The sequence below is a fragment of the Camarhynchus parvulus genome, chromosome 1A, assembly GCF_901933205.1.
Source record: "Camarhynchus parvulus chromosome 1A, STF_HiC, whole genome shotgun sequence".
NCBI classification, from domain to species: domain Eukaryota; kingdom Metazoa; phylum Chordata; class Aves; order Passeriformes; family Thraupidae; genus Camarhynchus; species Camarhynchus parvulus.
The window spans coordinates 55,986,627-56,006,412 of NC_044586.1; the positions used below are offsets into that span (position 1 = coordinate 55,986,627).

Genomic DNA, 19,786 nt, shown 5'->3' on the forward strand with positions numbered 1-19,786 from the left:
ACCCACTAACTCTTGCACAGAATGAGAGTGGAAGAAGTTCCCTATGTAGTTTGTGCCATTCACATGCATAGCCTTACACATGCATAACCCAGTTCTTGCTTTGAGACCAAAGAGCCTGGATAAGGATTCAGCAAACTGCCCCCCATACAGGAATCATTTGATTCCTTGATCACAAAATCAGACACATATTCAATAGAATGTTTCGAGTTTTACTATATTCCTCTTGAGATAACAAGACAAATTATAAAGTGTTCAGGATGTCACCACCATAGATTTATACAGCAATATATCCATTTAGTGATGAACAGTTCAAGACAGAAAAAAACATGAGCAGAGGATGTTGCTGAGAGAGGATGATGTTAATTGCATCTAAGCTTTCCAATGGAGCATGATGGCTTTAGAGCTGTGAATAAGCCTGAGAAATGCAGCATTTCTACACAAGGCAGTGAAAAGGACTCTAAGGACAGAAACAGCAGCTGCAAAGAGGGGAACAAGTAGCATCTACAGAATTTAACTATTCATGAGATAAGTCATAGCCACAGTATTGATGTTCAATACCATAGAAACAAAAGTTGCAGCTGAAATATGCAATGACTTTTTGAGTGTGTGTATAATAAAATAAGAACATACAAAGACCAAGTGAATTTTTGGTCCTCTGTGTAGAAAAAAAACCCTATTACAGTTCTTTTTCATCAGCAAATATATCAAACAAGAGACCAATCACTTACTTTTATAAACAAGAAGGTAGAAAAGCTTCATATTTTTGTGAAGACATTAATAAAACCTCCCTGACTCTACCACAGCACACAGGCATGTCCCTTTCACAAAAATACTGGCTACTTTGGTCTGTAGCAGTATTAGGTTTGTTTAAAATTTGGCAACCACTCAAATTTTGCTTATTCTGTCTCCAGAAGAACAGCTCTTCTCAGAAAATTTGCACATTTATTTTCAGACTGCTAGCTTCATCAGTTTTATGCTTCCACTGTTTGCCAGGGCAATTGAAGCTTGTAAAATATCATGTTAGCATGGAATGGCAGCAGTCACTAGATTTTCATGATAACTATCTCCAAAACATGTTCATGCATTTCAAAGATGTGTTCATCAGCAGGAAATGCAGACCTGTCAGCAAATACATGGTGCTTGGAAGCTCTCGCAAATAAACAATGATTTTAATTTGCTAAAGATAGTTCAACATATTTCTGTAGCAATCTCACAAAGCAATACTCTGATTATTTTCAACAACTCCTGCAAGCAGTGTGCACAGTGAGCATTTTTGCCCTAATAAACACTTCCAGGTCTAAGATAAGAAGTAGAATAGAAAATTAAGATCTCAAAACAGAACCATGCTTAAAATAAAACTTCAGGTTTATCTCTGATGTTTAGAGAGGAAGTGAAAAAACAACGCAAGCTTGAACAATAAATACACGGCTAAATACAGGGATTATTGCAGCAAGTGTAGGGAGGCTGATGAATGAGGATGAATTGCATGAACTTTTTGTTAACCCTCTCTGCACGAAGAGGATAATATGGATATGATAATATGGCACATTTAAATCTTATCTGTGAATTTTTCAACAGCAAATATAAAGGAAGGAACAGTAATAATTTTGGCATCAAAAGCAGACTTTATATATTTTTTTAAATTCCTGAAGAAAAGTAATCTGACAGAGACAATGCTAATGTCAAATCACTGTCATCACAGATATTCTATTCAACACTTCTTGCAGCTCTAACACTGAAAAACCTTATACTTGAATATTGACTGTATTATTATTACTTTTTTTTGTTTGTGATAATGACTAGATTTAGTATAACAATCATATGATTGTTATAGAGATTTGGACAATCTAGACTGTTAGTCCATTGCCCACCAGTCATACATTGCTAAGTTTCATTTGCAGCAAATAGATCTGTTGTATATTGATTTAATCATAGCAAGTTAGAGCTTATTTGTTTTCTATGATTTCTGACTTCATAAAGGGCAAATAGTGCCTGACTAACCTAGTGGCCTTCTATAATCAAATTACTGGATCACTGGACAAGTGAAAAGCAACTTATGTATCTACCTTCACTTCTGGAAGGCCTTTGACACAGGAAATTGATCAATATTTACATGTGCCACAATCCAGATTTGGATATTTCTGTAATCTATATTCCACTACAAATATTTTGTCCTATATACTTAATTTTCAAAAAATTCTATTTACGGTGGAATGATGAAAAAGATAGTTAATTACAATTTCTTAAATTAAACTAGCTCTGTAACAGATATTTTGGAGGAGTTGACTGTGATACAAAGTGCTTCACAGTCTCTCTTTATGACTCTGTCCCAAATCAAAATCTGATTAATTGTGCAGTAAAAACCTCGAACAATCTCCAGACAGGCAGAAAATAGGATATGCCAAAAATAGTTAAATCCAAAATCTTCCATTGCACATACTTCAAAAGAGCTCAAAGCCCAATTTTTTACCAATAAAAAGACTAAGTCAAAGCACAGTTGATCAAATAGGAATAAGACATTTACAGCCATTTTGTATCCAATGTGATCAAAGGCAGAAAAGTAAAGCTCTAGTAGCAGTACAAGGAATTTTAACATTATTTCAGTGCAGCAAGCAATACAGTCACATGAAATATATTTGTAATAAGAGTGAAATAATTTCAGCTCCTAAGTATTAAAACGAACTCTCAGCCTCAAAGACTTCTTAATGATTGTAGATCCATTTACATAGTACATTCCCTCCGCTGTTTTGTGAGAAAAGGTTAGCAAAATAAAACTGCAAGGAGATGCACAAAACAAAGATTGAAATAAATACATGACAAAAAATGAGGAAAACAGTCTTCCAACTAAAAATGAGTAACTTAAAGACAGTGCAATATATTTGGAAACCTCTGACAGACTGAAAAGCAATGCCAATCAACAAGACTGGACCAGGATTTTGGATATTGTTGCCTAACTGCTGACCCTGCAATTTGGGCAACTGGCACAAAACTACACAGAATTAAGAAGCAATACTTAATCTTTGAATATAATATACATGGGGATTAAGACTTACTGAAATTTTTCAGCCACTAATACACACAAAGTAAGCATAAAAGAGGAATTTTTTCAGTCCGGTGATTTTCATAAATATTTTAATAGCTTATAAAACTTCAATTGTTTTTACTTCACTGATACTTTAAAAATAGTCCTAACAATAATAATTCACACTAATCATCTGCGCTCAAAATTTTGCTCATGTCCATTTTGTTCCGGTTTTTAATGAAACAAGACTGTTTTGCACATGGACTGGACATGAGCCCTACTCATGTGCATGAATCCTGAGAGATCAGAAATGAACTCCAAGCAGATGCAGCAGCACTTGATTGTGCATGGCCACTGGTCTAAGGCCTTCTGCTGCTACTGAATCTCAGGACTGAAAAGGTCATGTGGCCTCTATGTCAGGCCCTCAACTTGACCATGCTCTGAAAGGAATGACATTCTCCCAGTCAGGCCTGCCTCCTTCTCCTCAATGCAAAGCCTCTGAGTTTCCATGGTGCCAAACTCCTTTGGTCCTCACACCTCTTTGTCAGCCACCCACACACATCATGTGGGCCAGGACTTGAGCAGTGCCTTGGGAACAGTTGTTCATGAGGCATCACTGCTTAGGTGGACAGGACAATGACCAACACACATGAAGGCCTCATTTTCCTTTCTATTTAAGAAGTCATCTGGGACAAAGCTTATTTCAATTAATATTTTTCCATAGTGAACATCTGGCGAACTTTTTTCTCCTTTAACAACATGACTGAAAAGGGGCCACTCATTTATTCCAAATACATGTTTTGCTCCCTCTGATAGTGCAGAGCCTATTGCACAATTCCCTTTCTAGCAAGTCCTACTGGAAGCTGGTGGACAGACCCACTACTGCTGTAGGTAACCAGTCCCTGATATGACATAGAGGACTGTTCAGTGGCTGAAGTGAATGCCAAGTCAATTCTGAGAGACTTAATTACACTGCAATACTGACTAAAATAATAAGAACTTTGTACTCAGTACTCTTGTTAACAGACTGCAAGGGAAAGAAATGAAATTGTACCCTTTCATTTCCAGAGTTGGAACATCACCCATGGACATGGTAGGAAGCCTGCCAGGAAGCCAACCACAGCCAATATTGATAACACCAAGATAAATGCCCATTACAGCAAGCAGCTGTGCCACTGGGTGTTGCACCCTCGGTGCCACAGGCTGAGTTGCCTTTCTCATGAGCACTTTGATGCACATACCTTCTTTGGAAAGAGGCAAAAGCATGGAGGACTTGGCACACCTGCAATGAGCATTAACTGAGATACTGGACTGACTTTGTTGTGGCTCATGGTTTTTATCTCACTGCTGAGATAAGAACAGCCAGTGTAAGCAGACTTTGTAGTCTATCACTACAAGTACAGGAACTACCTAAGTGTGCTCTGTTTACATGCTCAGTGTCAGCATACTGAGTATCACAATATACTGTTCACACAGCAATGCATTTACTGAAGTGATTAAAGTAGTTTTCTACCAACTGCAATGCAATTTCAATACTGCAATCATTTACACACAGTAGATGGAATTGTACCATTAGGAAATTTATACACCTTAATGCTTTTCAAATCAGTTTAATAGTGCTATATCACAGTATTTGACAGTGCCACAATATTTTTTTTTATCAGCATTGTGTAAGATCCAAGATAATCACTATCAGGAGCAGCAACAGGGATGGCAAGCACTGTGCCAAGCAGGAAAAGGGAGGGGACTGATGCTGCAGCCAGATGTGGCAGTAGGGTTTGACCTTCTTGCCACATGGATGCCTGGCATGAGTCCTGGAAATGGGGCGGGCACCACTTGTGCCTGCAGCAGTCTGGTGAAGGACCAGAGGAAACAAACATGCCAAAGTCAAGAAATGTCTTAGGGAATAAGAAAAGTCCTCTGAGGGACAAGAATAGGAGTAGAGAACAAAGATGGGAGAATCTGCCAGAAGCTGGACTGAGAATATGCAGAGTATTCCTTTGAAGAAAAGAGGCAGGCTAACATATCCTTGGAAAAATATGAACTAGGGTTAAACGAGAGGACAATTCCCTTCCAGGCCTGTTATTTGCTTCACCCTTGATTTGCTACTGGTGATAGACATTAAGAATTACTGTGAAATGAGAAAAATGATATTGCTTAATCTAAGCAGCGTGCTGGTACAAAAAACCTTGGAAAAATAATTATTGTATTTGATACAGTAGGTAATTTGTCAAAAGATTCATGCAGTTAAACTTATTTGTACTAAAGCTGTTCCAATTATGGAGAGAGAAAATATTGATTAGAAGCCTCTTGCAGTGACAAGCAACAAGCTTGAAGCACTTAAATTCTCAGTTTCTCAAGAAAATTAATAAAGTCAACACTAGTCCTGCTATTTTAACTGAGGAAATAATGAGGACAGGCCTTGCCACTGTCATTGTTTACAAAGGCTAAACCAATTTTAATATTTTAAGAAAAATGCATGGCTAATTAAGAGCATTATCAGCTAGTACTCCTTTATGTTACTTTGAGAATGTTAGTAGATTGGGTTTTTTTTTTTCTAGTTTGAAAAAGGCAATAAATAGATAAACAACTAATTCGGAAAAATGTCTGAATTTGTCTGCTTGGTAAAGGGAATGGGAAGTTTTATGCTCTTTCAGAGGTAAGCTAGGACCTGCTATGGGATAGCTGAGCTATCATGTATCAGTTACTTGATACAGCATCAGAACACTTGGATACACATAGGCACAGTGATTGTCTGATTGTCTAATTGTCAATATTTTAGCTACTTGTAAATCCAGCGAGTGCTACTTAGAATAAATTTTACCTTCAAATTAGTGAAATCACAGAATCAGAGAATGTCTTGGGTTGGAAAGGGACCTTAAAGACCATCTAATTTCAACCTCCCTGCTGTGGGACACCTTTCACTAGATCAGATTGCTCAGAGCCCTATCCAACCCAGCCTTGAACATTTCCAGGGATGGGGCAGGCAAAGCTTCTCTGGGTAACCTGTTTCTGTGCCTCATCACACTCACAGCAAAAAATTTCCTTCTAATACCTAATTTAAATGTATGCACTCTTTCAGTTTTCAGCCATTCCCCCTTGCCCTGTCACCACAAACCCTTTTAAAAACCTCTCTCCCACTTTTTTTGTAGGCTCCCCTCAGGTATTGGAAGGCTACAATTAGGTCACCCTAAAGCCTTCTCTTCATTCTTATAAAGAAAATTATTTTGATTTATAACCAGTGCAAAAACATGTACTGGACAACAATGCATTCTCTGGAAGAACTAAAAACATTTAACAAACCTAAAAAGCTTTGTAGGAATTAGAAAGTTTATATTTTATCACTGGCAAACCCAATAAGAATTTGTTTCTATAAATTGCCATAGTAAATAATTAACCATATGAATAACTGTCCATATAAGAGCCAAGAACCTTCTTCCTTACCAAAACCAGTGTGATAAATCCACTAATAACTGAACAGACAGAGAGGGAAAAAAATATATTGCTGGATTATGATTTACCTCAGTGCCACATTCTTTAATTCTGCTTCAGGGATTTACACTCATTTGGATCCCCATCTTTATTTGTACTCTTTATAAAAGCTGATGACAGATAGACATTATGGTACAACGAAAGAGACCCATAAAAATTAAATTAGAAAAGATATACAAAACCCTAGACATAAGCAAAATGCCTCATACATGGCCCTGTAAACCCACTGGTGCTGTATAGTAATAGCTACAGTTATTAAGAAAATATTTTAAAATTAAATAAGAAGTGAAATAATCCCAAGATGAGCAGTGCTGCCCAGGTCAGACACAGTGCTGGCCTCTATCTGCTAAGCAAATTCACTTCCATAGGCATTGTAGTGTCTATGCTATAAGGAAGTAGCATGAGTAGAGGCAGTACTTTCTAGTAGACCTAGCATTATGAAGTTCACCATATTGCATAAACCAGTGGCCTTATATATCCTATTGTATCCAAGGTCCATATATTTCAGCCACTCTGAAAGGGATGATTGTTTTGTACTCTTTTTTTCAAGAAATAAGTGATGTTTTATGCTCAGCTGTGGGAGCCTCCTTTTTAAACCTACATCACTTTGCTAGTTGTCATGGCCAAGTGCTACATACTCTGGACCAGGTGGCTCCTAACCCTCCTCCTCACAGCTCTCTAACATAACCTTAAAGACAGTGATCCAGAAATTTAGGCTTTCTATTACACCTCCTTAGAGACCAGCCTAAGTTCACTTTATAATTTTTCAGTTGAGTTTTATCCCCCTTAAAGTCCTGATCAGGAAAGTAAACATCAGCTCTTCAAGGAACTCATCAATCCAATCCCCTGGGAATCTCTCTTCAGGGTCAAGGGAACAGAACAGAGCTGGAAAATTTTTAAGGACATCATCATGGAGCACACAAATTAGTGATCCCCAGGCACAAGAAATTTGGCAAGGAAGGCAGGTGATGGGAATCACTGAGTCTGCACCTGCTGGTGAAGCTAAAGGGCAAAAAGTATGTGCACAGGCAAAGGAGGCAAGAGCAGGTCACCTGAGAAGAGTATAGGGATACAGCCCAGTTGTACAGGGATGGGGGAAGCCAAGGTGAAATTAGAGCTGGACTTGGCAAGGGATGCAAAGAATAACTGGAAGGGGTTCTACAGGTGTGTAGGGGCTTTTTACAAGAGCATGTAGTGACAGAACAAGGGGGAATGGCTTCAAACTGAAAGAGAGAAAGTTTAGATTAGACATTAGGAAGAAATTCTTTCCTATGAGGGCACTGGAGCAGGGTGCCCAGAGAAGCTGTGGATGCCACATCCCTGGAAGTGTGCAAGTTGGATAGGGCCCTGAGCAACCTGGTCTAGCGGAAGGTGTCCCTGCCCATGGCTGGGGGGTCAGAACTTGATGGTGTTTAAGGTTCCTTCCAACCCAAACTGTTCCATGATTCTATGAAGTGAAAGCTTTATCCCTTTAACAGAAGCTGTTTAATCAGCTGGATACTGACAGAAAATATCCTGAACATCTCCTTCAGTTTCTAATTTAGAATCACAAAGTGCATCATCAGCTATTCAGCAGGAAACAGCAGGAAAGCTTACTTGGGCTTTGAAGTACTCATCTGCTCTGTTAACATGCAGACCATCTCGAGTATATAGCAATGCAGTGTACCCCAAAGCATGATGAGAGGGGAAAAGAAGGCAGAGGGACAATGATTTTCAGAAAGATAAAGGGTAGGAACTCCAGGGACAGACATTCTTTTGAGGAAATCCAGGTTTTCTCTGGCCTCTTCTAAGAACAGCATAGTTTCAAGTTGCCTTTGTTTAACTTAAAATACCCACAGAATCAAAGGAACCATAGGCCATGTACTACTGTGTTAGAAGTATTCCCACCACTAGGTGTCAGCCCAATTTAACATATGCACAAATTTCTTTAAATAAAAATTTACTTTTGTTATACTTAAATACTTAATAATGAAAATATTTTTGAAAGGCAAGTAGAGCACCTGCTTTCAGAAAGGTACATTTCATAGAATCATTTAGAGTGGAAAAGTCTTTTAAAACTATCGAGTTCAATCATTAACCCAGCCCTGCCAAGTCCACCATTAACCATGACCCTAAGGGCCACATCAACATGTCTTCTAAATATCCCCAGGGATGGTGAATTAACCACTTCCCTGGACTGCCCATTCCAGACCTTGGACAACCCTTTCCGGGAAGAAATTTTTCTCAGTTTCCCATCTAAACCCCCCCTCACACAACTTGAGGACATTTCCTCTTGTTCTATCACTTGCTACTTGGGAGAAGACATTGACCCACACCTGCCCAGAGCCTCCTTTCAGACAGTTGTAGAGATCAACAAGGTCTCCCCTGAGCTCCCTTTTCTCCAGGCTGAACACCCCCAGCTCCCTCAGCTGTTCCTCATAAGACGTGCTCCAGATCCTCCACCAGCTTCATTGCCCTTCTCTGGACTTGCTCCAGCACCTCAGTGTCTTTCTTGCAGTGAGAGGCCCAAAACTGAACACAGGATTTGAGGTACAGCCTCACCAGGGCTGAGTACAGAGCAATCACTGCCCTGGTCCTGCTGGTCACAATATTTCTGATTCAGGCTAGGATGCCATTGGCTTTCTTGGCACACACAGGCTCATGTTCAGCTGCTGTTGACCAGCACCCCCAGGTCCTTTTCCACTGGGTAGATCTCCAAACACTCTGCCCCAGCCTTCAGCATTCCATTGTTGAGGGGTTGTTGAGTCCAAGGTGCAGGACTCGGCACTTGACCTTGTGGAACCTCACACAATTGTTCTTGGCCCATCAATCCTGTCCAGCCTGTCCAGTGTCCTCTGCAGAGCCCTCCCGCCCTCCAGCAGATCAACACTTCCACTTTGGTGCCAACTTGTCACAAACTGACAGGAAGCACTTGATCCCCTTGTCCAGATCATTCATAAAGGGCTGGTCCAAATACTGACCCCTGAGGAGCATCCCTTGTGCCCAGACACCACCTGGATGTATCACCATGCACCACCACTCCCTGGGCCCAGCCATCAGCTCCCTAGCCAGCAAAGAGAGTGCCTGCCTGAGCCCATCCATTTGGAAGCTGTGAAGATGGTGCACCTTCACATACAGTGCAGTGGATAAGTACAGGCCCATGCACAGTACTTAATCTTTTTAAAATTTAAATCCCTGATAGCTAAAATGAGAGCTGAAAAGGTTGAAGTAGAATACCTGCTCTGCCACTGTTTTCTGAAGCAATGAATTCCTTAGCACCACAGAGCCCCTGCTGGTTACGACATAAAAGCAGAGGGACCATTTATCAGCATTTTGTCCAGGGGTGAATCAAATAACTGTCATATCACTTCTGAACAGGCTCTGTCTGAGCACTTTCTGTCATTCAAATTAACACCACCCCTTCTCCAGCTGCAGGGTTAAAACACACAGAGTGAGGATGCAACAATGGAAAGAATATTTATTCAGAGTATTATACCTTCAGTGATAAATATGCATGGGCTCTTCAAAGCAGATTTCAAAACCAAAAAAAGGTGGTTATAAAGTCTCATGTAATTAAATTTTCATTCTCCTCTCTGGGGGAAGCATGATGAGACAAAACTGAATGTGAAAAAATGGACCTGACTGACATTGCACTCTGTCAGAAAGAGCTTGCAAAGGAGAGTCCCCAGGCAATACCTAATTCAGCTTCTGCAGGCTCACCAGGTGGTGTGAAGCACTGCAAATAAAATAATGGGAGAGTAGGAAGAAGGAGAAAAAAAAACAACAAAAGACAAACAACAACAAAAAACCTCAGAAAACAAAACCAAACAAAAAAACATTCAGAACCTCCCCACAGAAGCCCAAACTCACTCTCACATATGTTCCCTCCCACAAAACCAAACAGAAAGAAAATCCAAAGAGAGTTCAGCCCCAAAAAAGCCCAACTGAACTAACAAGGATCCAGGGAAAAGAACTGTTCCAGAAAAACACCTTCCTTTCCAGCAATGCAGAAACAACAGCCTACAGTCTTTCCTTGCACACAGCCTCCCTCTCCTGTCAAAAAGATGAAGTTTCAGTTCTGAAAAATACTTGCATCACACTGCAACATACAGTCCTTTCTCAGCTGACCCAGAATCCCTCTCTGCATCCTGATATCTGACCCTATAAGCACCATAGAACATTTAATCAGTGTCAACACCAAAGCTGGGAAGGGTGAAGAAATAAGGTGTCACAGACATCCTTTTCATAAAAATCCTTTCTTTAGGATTTTTTCCTTCTGGGAAGCTGAGGCCCCAGAAACAAAAGGTAAACAATAGGTTATCTGCTTCTGTGGAATGCAACAGGTCAGTTCTGGATTGGCCCAGATTGAGTGTTTGGAAATAATGGCCAATCCAGAACTGAGCTCTCTCGGACACAGTCCGAGAGAGCAAGGTTTGTTGATCATTCTTTACTTTCTATTCTTAGGTAGTTAGCAGCTTCTGGAAACTCTCTTTTTCTTTTTCTTTAGTATAGTTATAATGTAATATATATATATATATCATAACATAATAAATCAAGCCTTCTGATCATGGAGCCCATCTCGTCTCTTCCTTCACCCCGAAAACCTTGTGACCAACCGACGACAAATAAGGGACCTGCTGCACAGCTGATAGCAAAAGCCAGTCAGAGATGGCTAATATCAAGGACAGAGTGAATTAAAACATGTAGCAGAAAATTTTATTCCAAACATGAAAATGTGTGTAGCCAAGAGAGTGAAATGGGGCCAAGACCAGAAAATTATTTTCAGAAGAGACATTAGAGATGACAGAACAGAAAGCAAAAATGGCCCCTTAACAACCCAAATCAGCCTGGAGCTCCAATCTGGATTTCATTTCTAAAACAAATCCTAGGAAAGAGATGAGACTTAGGCCCAGATATGGGCCATAACCCAGACAAAAAAAAGTTCTTGAGTGTCTTCTAGTGAGTTCTCTAGCAGCTTGCCCCTTCCTTTGGAGTCCCCTTTGCAGCCTTATTTCAACAGAAGCTCCTATCCCAACCAACTTCTACGTGAAGCTAAAACAAAATACAGTTTCGTTACAGCCAAATACAGCCAAATCTAACATTGTTGTCACTTAGAAAGTTTCTGTAATGGTCAAGGCATCCTCTCATCATACATTACACTGATTTCAAGAAAATATAACAATATGCTTTATACATTGGATGATGAGGCCATGGAAATTGCTAAATCAAACCAAAAGACTGTATGATGTAGAATTTCAGCCTGTGGCCAAAAAGAAATGGAGTCCCTGTCCTTGGAGGTGTTTAAAATAAAAAGATGTGATGTTTAGTGCCATGGTCTAGTTGAAAAGGTAGTGTTAGCCATAGGTTGGACTCAATGATCTCAAAGGTCTTCTCCAACCCAATTAATTCTGTGACTCTGTGCAGTCTTTTCAAACTATGTGCATAAAACAACACAATATGCTACAGCTGATAGAGAACAGAAGATGTGGAATGAACACACTGAGACCCAACAAAAAAAGAAGAAATTGTTTAAATTAGTTAAAGATCTGGTCACCGTGTAAGCCATCCACACTCACTGATGGAACATTAGAAAGAGGTCAGAAATATATGAAACTTCCAGAGCAGAAAAACATTTAATATGTGCTCCAGAGGTAAAGTCCTTTGCCCTTTCCTCCTGCTAAGAATGACATTCAGACAACTACACTTTACTATCAGACCTCAATTTTCCTGCCAGACATCAACAAAAGACAGTTTAGTCACAATCTCTAATCACTTCTACAGATCATACAATGGTTTGGGTTGGAAGGGGACTTTGAAGACCATCTCATTCCAACCTTCCTTCTGTGGGCTAGGATACTCTCCACTAGACCAGGTTGCCCAGAGCTCCATCCAACCTGGCTTTGAGCATCCCCAGGGATGAGACATCCATAACTTCCCCAGGCAGCCTGTTAGAGTGCCTCACCACCTCCACAGTAAAGACTCTTTTCCTAGTATTCAACCTAAACTTTCTGGTTTTGAATTTGAACCCATTCTCCTCATTCATTCTGGTGAAGACAGATTAATATTTTCATTGGATTTTCCTAGAAAAATCCAGGAAAACTACAATATAGATGCTTACCAAGACTACCTCGTTCTTTCCATTCTCCTCTTATCTAAGTAATTGATACACTTAAGAAGACTTTTACCAAACTCCACCAGACTTCCAGAGTCTTAGCAGAACCTGGCATCGTCTCCAACCAGCACTCCAGGGAACTGCCTGCAGAGGAATGAACCTTGAGAGACATGTTAGAAGATCAGTGTTTGAGACACCTGATCTCTAGAAGTTCGGTCCTGTGTTTCTTCAGGAACCTCAGAAACACTAGCACTGTTTTTTATTCTTTGCCAACATGAGTGGAAAGAAGAGGAAAGATTAACTCAGGCTCAAGCTGTCTAGCTCAGGAATCTACAATTGCAGCAAGTTATTTACTGAAGGAGCTACAAGTGATCCAGGACTTTGAGCCAGCTGTGAGCCAGAACAAGCAGAGAGACTTCAACTACCCAATATTTACTATCAAGGTGCACAGAAGATACACATTGAAAATTTCAGACATCTGGTTTCAGGCAAGAGTAATGTGGTGGGGGCCAAAAAGGACTGTGGGGGGATGACCCCACTGGGCACCAGCTTCTCAGCAAAGCCACTCTCTAACTCACATTCTTATCTAGAGGAGGGAGAGAAAACATTGTAAAAGGCTCATGGGTCAAGATAAGGACAGGAAGAGATCACTCACCAATCGCCATTACAGGCAAAACAGACTCAACTGGAGGAAATTAGTTTATTGCCAAACAAATTAGAGTAGGGCAATTAGAGATGGAAATGAAGTCTTAAAACACCTTCACCTCACCCCTCCCTTCTACCCAGGCTCAGCTCCACACCCTTCCACAGAGTAAAGCCTTTCAGGAACAGACTGCCCCACTGTAGGCATGCCACAGATGCTCGCCTCCCCAGAGCCCACCCAACCCAGAAACCAAAGCCACCCATTCCACAACGGCCCTTGGCCGGTGTTTGCAGCGAGGCCCTGCTGGGCGGACCCGGTCCGGCTCGGCAGCTCCATTGGGCAGCTCTTTCGTCAATCACTGTGAGGGGGAGCTGCCCGCGGGTCCGTTTTGATTGCCGGGCGCTTGCGCGAGGCCCTCGGGCGTTTCCCAGGGGTTACGGAGGGTCGCCCGCCCGCGGGGGCCGGTCCTGGGCCGTGTCCATGGAGCGGCGCCGTGGGCGGGGCCGGAGGCCGCGGCAGGGGCGGCTCGGCAGGGCCGGGTGACGGCGGCCGGGCGGCGGCACTGCGGGGCTGCAGCAGCGGGACGGGCCCACACCGCCCAGCCCAGCCCAGCCCAGCCCAGCCCAGCCCAGCCCAGCCCTGCGCTCGTCCCGCCGACCGGCGGATGGGCACAGCGAGGGTAGCGGCTCGGCCATGGCCAGCGGCGGCCCCGAGGAGGGGGAGGCGGTGGCGGGGGAGGAACAAGCCCTGAGGAAGCTGGTCGTCCGGCTCCAGAACGTTCAGGAGAGGAAGCGGCTGGAGACGCTGGTGCAGACCCTGAGCGATCTGCTGGAGCTGGCGGCCCGGCAGAGCGGTGAGCGCCCTGCCCTGCCCTGCCCTGTCCTGTCCCGCCCGCCGCCGGTCACTAACGCGGTCTCTCTCTCTGTCTCTGTTCCCCCACAGCTCCCCGGCTCTTCAGTGGCAAAAACGTCCACGTGCCCCTGCTGCTGGTGGTGGATCTGTACCCGGGAGCGGCGGGCGTGCAGCAGGTCAGGGGCCGGGCGGGAGCGGGGCCGGGGCCGCTGCCCCGCTCCGGCTGCGCTCCGTGGGATGAGCGAGCGCCGGGCCCTTCCCGGGATAAAAGTTCTTGTTCCGCTTGTTGATTTCTCCCTAACTTGCAATGTGTCTCTTGGGCCGCTTCTTGAAGTGCTCTGAGCTGTAGAAGGGCGCTGTCACCGCTGGCATTTAAAGAGACCAAGCGTTCCAACTTACTGCAGACGCCACTGGCTGCGTCTCTGTTTTTACCGGCAGAAGGAAGCGAAATAGGAAATAAGAATTAAGCCGTGTGAATACTGTGTAATGTAGGGTTCTAAATTACCAGTGTTACCTAATACAATTTTGAGGTGTCCATATTGAATTTTGCCATGGTTAGACAAACTTCTGACGGCGTCATTTTATACTATGAATTCATATATATGTAGCCATATCCTTGAGACTTGTGCTAGCATACGTTTTTAAAGGTGGGGGGAATATTTTAGCTAAGAGTATGTTCTGCAATTTAAGGTTCTGCCTACCTGCTCCTGTAATTTAACATTGGCCCATTTGGACTAGGTGTGGCACTTGGACAATTCGATGTTATACTTATGGTACAGCTGCCAGACTTGTCATACAAAGCAGCTCCTTCCTGGCAGGCATATATTAAATATCTGACTATACTATGCATAGAGGATGTTTATAAGCTCCATATTTCTGTGCAACTCGCTTGATGCTTTTTTTTTTAAATTATTAAGCAGTATGAATATGAAGCAGCAGTTTATTTCAAGATAAAGCTCATTAGTTTATAAAACCTCTGCCCAGAAGTCTAAACTTGGAAGTAAAACATCAATCATAACAAGAAGTAGGTGTGAAATGATAGCACAAGACTCTCAGAATTGCATAAAGAAGATAGTGATTAACTTTCATTTTAACTCTCTTAAAATACTTTATTCTAATGCAGAATTTTAAAATTAATTTTAATCTTCTACCTGCCTACATTTGCAGTCATATAGTGTTTCAGTTCAGAAGTTCTGGACCTCCTTTGCATTACTATGTTGTGTTGCAGTGGGAAATTCATAGCCAGTGCAAAGCTCAAATCCCATTCCTCATAAAATATCTTGGGCAGCTCTTCTTTCACATTCAGTTCTGATGATTACAAACATTCACACTATGTAAGTAGATCTCTGTCTTCTTGCTTCATTCACTGCTATTTGTTTGTAATCTTTGTGAATAAATTCTCACTTTACAGCGGTGGTGAAGTAATGAGGTCCTGATTTCAGTGCAGTCTCTTTGCACTTCTAATGATTTTTTATTGAATGAATAATTAATCATCCTCCTTTTACTTTTGACATTGTAAAAAAATTAACTCACTTAAGAGAGTAAACACAGTCAGAGACATACCTGAAGTGAGAATTCACCTCCCCTCCTTAACTGGTTACAAAGCATTGTGGGTTGATGTTGGAACCCTAGATGCTGTTCCTCTAACTTGTACAGGGTTAATTTAGTAGATCAATATTGCAAGTCTGGCCTAAATCAGACTGCAGGCATAAACCCTGCAAGCTCCTTCAACAACAGGAAGGTACTGGTGTGGAAAGCCAGTAGTTCCTGTAAGTAAATAGGGTAGTTTTCTGCAGCTTTTCTGGCAATGATTGGAGCATCTTAGAAACTCTAGAGCAAAATATGAGTGCACTTGACTAAAGAGCAGTCAGCAGAGCTGTATTGTCTTATGTAGATGGTGGGTCCTAATGTAATATAAATTAATTGCATGCTAGCAACAAAAAGGGTCAGATTTAAAAATAAAGAGTTTCATTGCTGCTACCAACTGTTTCTGTATATAGGGACCTGTTTAAGTCTTTATAAGGACATCTTCTTTTGCTTTATTTCCCTTCCTTATAACGTTTAGGATTTCTGTTTTTTAAAAGACCCTTGCTTTCTTGTTTAATCTTCAAACAGCTAAAACGCTCTGTTACCTCAGGTTATAGTTTTAATGTTGTAAAATAGACCACACATCAGCAGGTCAGATATTTCCACTGGTCTTCTCTGGATCCACAGTTCTGATAAATGTTTGTCAGTACTTGGAGTCCTAACAATCCAAATAAAAATGTTCAATGGGAATATAAAATTCATCAGAAGCAGTTAATACAGAAAGGAATTTTCTAAAGTAATTAAGCAAGTTTGCATCAGATTTTAAATTTTATAAGGACAATTAGGATGCTCTTATAAAGTGGGACTTCTAAAATAAAATGTTTTCTAAGGAATAAGCAGTTTATCAATTGATAGTCACCTGTATAATATTTTTGAAATTTGTACCTGATTGACTGTCACCAGTAAACTCTATTTTCCTTGGAATATGCAAAATTAGGGAATTATATATCTTCATCTTGGACTGATGGTTACTTAGGCTATTCATTGTACCTACATGTAGTTAGGACTCAGTTCCACAGACCACCCTGAATGTCCACAGTAAGTGATTTATAGTGTCATGCAGGGCAAGGCAGCTTGCTATCCAAGGAAAAGAAGTGTATGGAAATTGGCTCATAGTCAAGCTCAATCTGCAGACATTGAGGTTGTAATTGGCTTAAAATGTTTGTCTCTGCAAATCTAAACTGAAACAGAAACAAAAGTACTGCAGATATGGGCTGTGCTCACACTGCAACCAAGTATGTGAAAGACAGAAGTGGAATTCTGGTCCCCAGGGAGCTACATCACCTTCTGCACACTCCACAAAGCTGTCAGGAAAGCTCTCTAAATTCAAGCTTATGCTGTTCCTGTGGGTGACTCTATACTACCAGGCTTGTAATTCCATGTCTCTAGTCTAACTGATTGCAGGGTTAGGAATCATGCACTTTATATGAACTTTGCAGTTAAACTCTTTGGAGGTAGCCATTTACATTCCTGTTGTTAGCTGTCCCATCTTGACCTCTTCGCTTTACATAACTCTTCTGTGAAAAAGTGATCCAGTTATGTATGGAGTCTTTGTGACATATTATCTTCTGCCTTGACTCTGTTCTTAAAGCACAAAGGCCTGTTTCCACCTTTTTATTTACTTATAGGCTCAAGGAAACTCACATGTCTTATTCAAATTCCTTGCTGTAAAATCTGCTTCATCTTGACTTTTGACATTTCACAGTTCACTACTTTTCTTTCAGTACAGAGGCATTTTCTTTCATCAGTTGTTTCTTTGTACAGATTTTGCTTACTGCTTCCTCACTGCAGCCTATTCAGTCATATCAGCCTGTAAAAATTCATAGGAGAGCAGATTTCTGTAAATACAGAAGATCAAAGAGGAGCATTTTTAGCTTTTGGCATTATTTACAGATGTTTGAAAGTCAAAGAATTTGCATTGGATTAAATAAGTAGTTATTAAGAACAAATACATTTGGTTTAGTTGTCTTCCACTCCTTATGATCTCAAAACATCTACTGCCTCATTACATTTTGAAAGCACACACTACTGAGGGCTGATGGCAAGAATATGAAATGTATGGTAATTGTTTATGTATCTCATCCCCATTTAAAACATAGAAGGCCTTTAAAAACCTATACTTTATCCTTACAATTTGCAATTAAATAGCAAGTTCTTACGAAAACACACATTTTTCATTAAAATACACCTGCAGTAGTGCAGGGGTTTTCCCTGGCCAGTGATAACATACTGTGGATTACATCATATCTTTCTCTCTCTCAGCCACTCATTTAACTGTGTGCCCTTTATCCTCAAGCATTGCTGGAACAGATTGAGAGTGATGTGTTCCTGCAAGCAATGCAATCAGAATCATTAGCGTATGTTTTACTTCCCTCTTTTAACTTTCCATGCCATTTGTCTTGTGTTAATTAATTTTCCCTTATTAATTTAGCTAGGTAACAGAACAGCTGTCTTGCAAAAGCCAAGGATATTAGAAGACAATGTAGAAGTTCCAAGCAGAATATCTATTCTAAAATAACTGCATTTTTGTTTTACAGATGGGCTGGTCACTTCTTTGTAAATTAATAGAAATTTGTCCAAGTACTCTACAAAACATAGCTCCTAAGGATGTTGGGAAGGACTGGGAAGTACTGGGTGTTCACCAGTAAGTATTTTGTATACAAAAAGTCTGCCAGAATACTTGGTCATTTTGGCAGCATATATATGCAATGAAATATGTAAAGTTATTACATCATCTTTTTTGTGCATTTCTTCAGCCTTCAGAATGGGGCACAAAGAGAGATCTTATGCATGTATTTCAATACCTGGTGCAGAAAGTAAAGGAGATTGAGCCAGACTTTTTTTAATGACACTCAGTGACAGAATGAGAAGCAAAGGGCCCAAATTGAAATATAGAAAATTCCACTTACACATTAAAAAAAAAGCGTAGAAACACATTTGGCCGATGCAGTATCACCTGGATGTTTGTGTGTGTTTTTCTAAATGTGAGGAATTATATCCACACGCCTAAAGTAGTGTAAATCAGGAAGAGGGGGTTTTGTCACACCTGTTATTATTGTCTAAAGGTAAATATTTGCACTGATCACCTCAACTACCTGTGAATTCAATGGATATAGTTACCTTTAGAAGGAATGGTTTGTTCTGTCTTTTTAGTAAATTGGGCAAATCGTGGTTTAGACTTGCTCAGCTTTCAAAGGAGGCCTAAGCAAGTGTTTTCTGGATGTCTGTGGTTAGATGGGATGAACACCCACACAGGTTGGCTCAATCGTTGCCCTGTAGCACAAGTGCTAATTTAGATGTAGGCACAATGCACATGGGGGTTGCTTTGGGGGCTTGGTTAGGTGTTCTCACTCCTGGGCAGATTGCTGCCTTCAGGGCTGATAATGACAGCAACAAGCACTTACAGCCTTATAACCCTGTGAATATGCCTCCACAGTCTTTACCACACTCTTCCTTTGGAAGGTTGCTGTTGAAAAATAGCATTAAGATGCATTTTGATTTTGTGGGGATTTGTTTTATAGTATAGAATACATGGTCAGTAGGAGAATGAACTCCCCTGAAAGACGTGTTGGCAGTTTTTGTTGGAAAACAAAACTGATTTGGGTTGCTTTTCATGAGCAAGAAATAACTGAGCTGAAGCTGCACATGCAATTTCTTTGGCTGCTGAAAACCTTGTTAATTGACTGAAAGTTATCCTGAGAGCTGGAGATACTGCTGCTCATTCTCAGATCCCATAAAAATTACTTTCTGGGACTGATCTTTCCTGCAGCCTCCTCAGCACCCATGCAGTGTGTGCAGTTAACAAAGCATCCTTTTCAAACTCAAACTTCACTTAAGATCTGATGATAGCACTGCTGTACATGATTCTTTCTCAGTACCATCATTTTAGCCAACTGTGTATCCCTGTCTGACATGTTGACAGTTTTCCTTGCTGTGGAGAGGCTTAGTGGGGGAGTGGACCCAGGCATTCTGTCAGTGCCAAAGGCAGAGCAAGCCAGCTAAATTATGTCTCATGTTCCTTGAGCATGGATTGTACTATGTGAATCAACACCATAATGAATACATGCTGTTTACAGCAAGGCAGGAAACAGTTACAATA

At 41.1% G+C, this 19,786-nt stretch overlaps 1 protein-coding gene across 3 annotated transcripts in view; it reads left to right on the forward strand.

Moving 5' to 3' along the window:
* Nucleotides 1-13,790: 13,790 nt before the first annotated feature.
* The window catches only part of LRRK2 (leucine rich repeat kinase 2), a 63,721-nt gene continuing 57,725 nt past the window's right edge, over nt 13,791-19,786 (forward strand). For all 3 annotated transcript variants that reach the window (XM_030960365.1, XM_030960366.1, XM_030960367.1), the window contains exons 1-3: nt 13,791-14,101; nt 14,191-14,276; nt 18,225-18,331. In XM_030960365.1, coding sequence (XP_030816225.1) covers nt 13,942-14,101; nt 14,191-14,276; nt 18,225-18,331 — 353 coding nt within the window. In that variant the 5' untranslated portion in view covers nt 13,791-13,941. The remainder of the gene's footprint in view (nt 14,102-14,190; nt 14,277-18,224; nt 18,332-19,786) is intronic.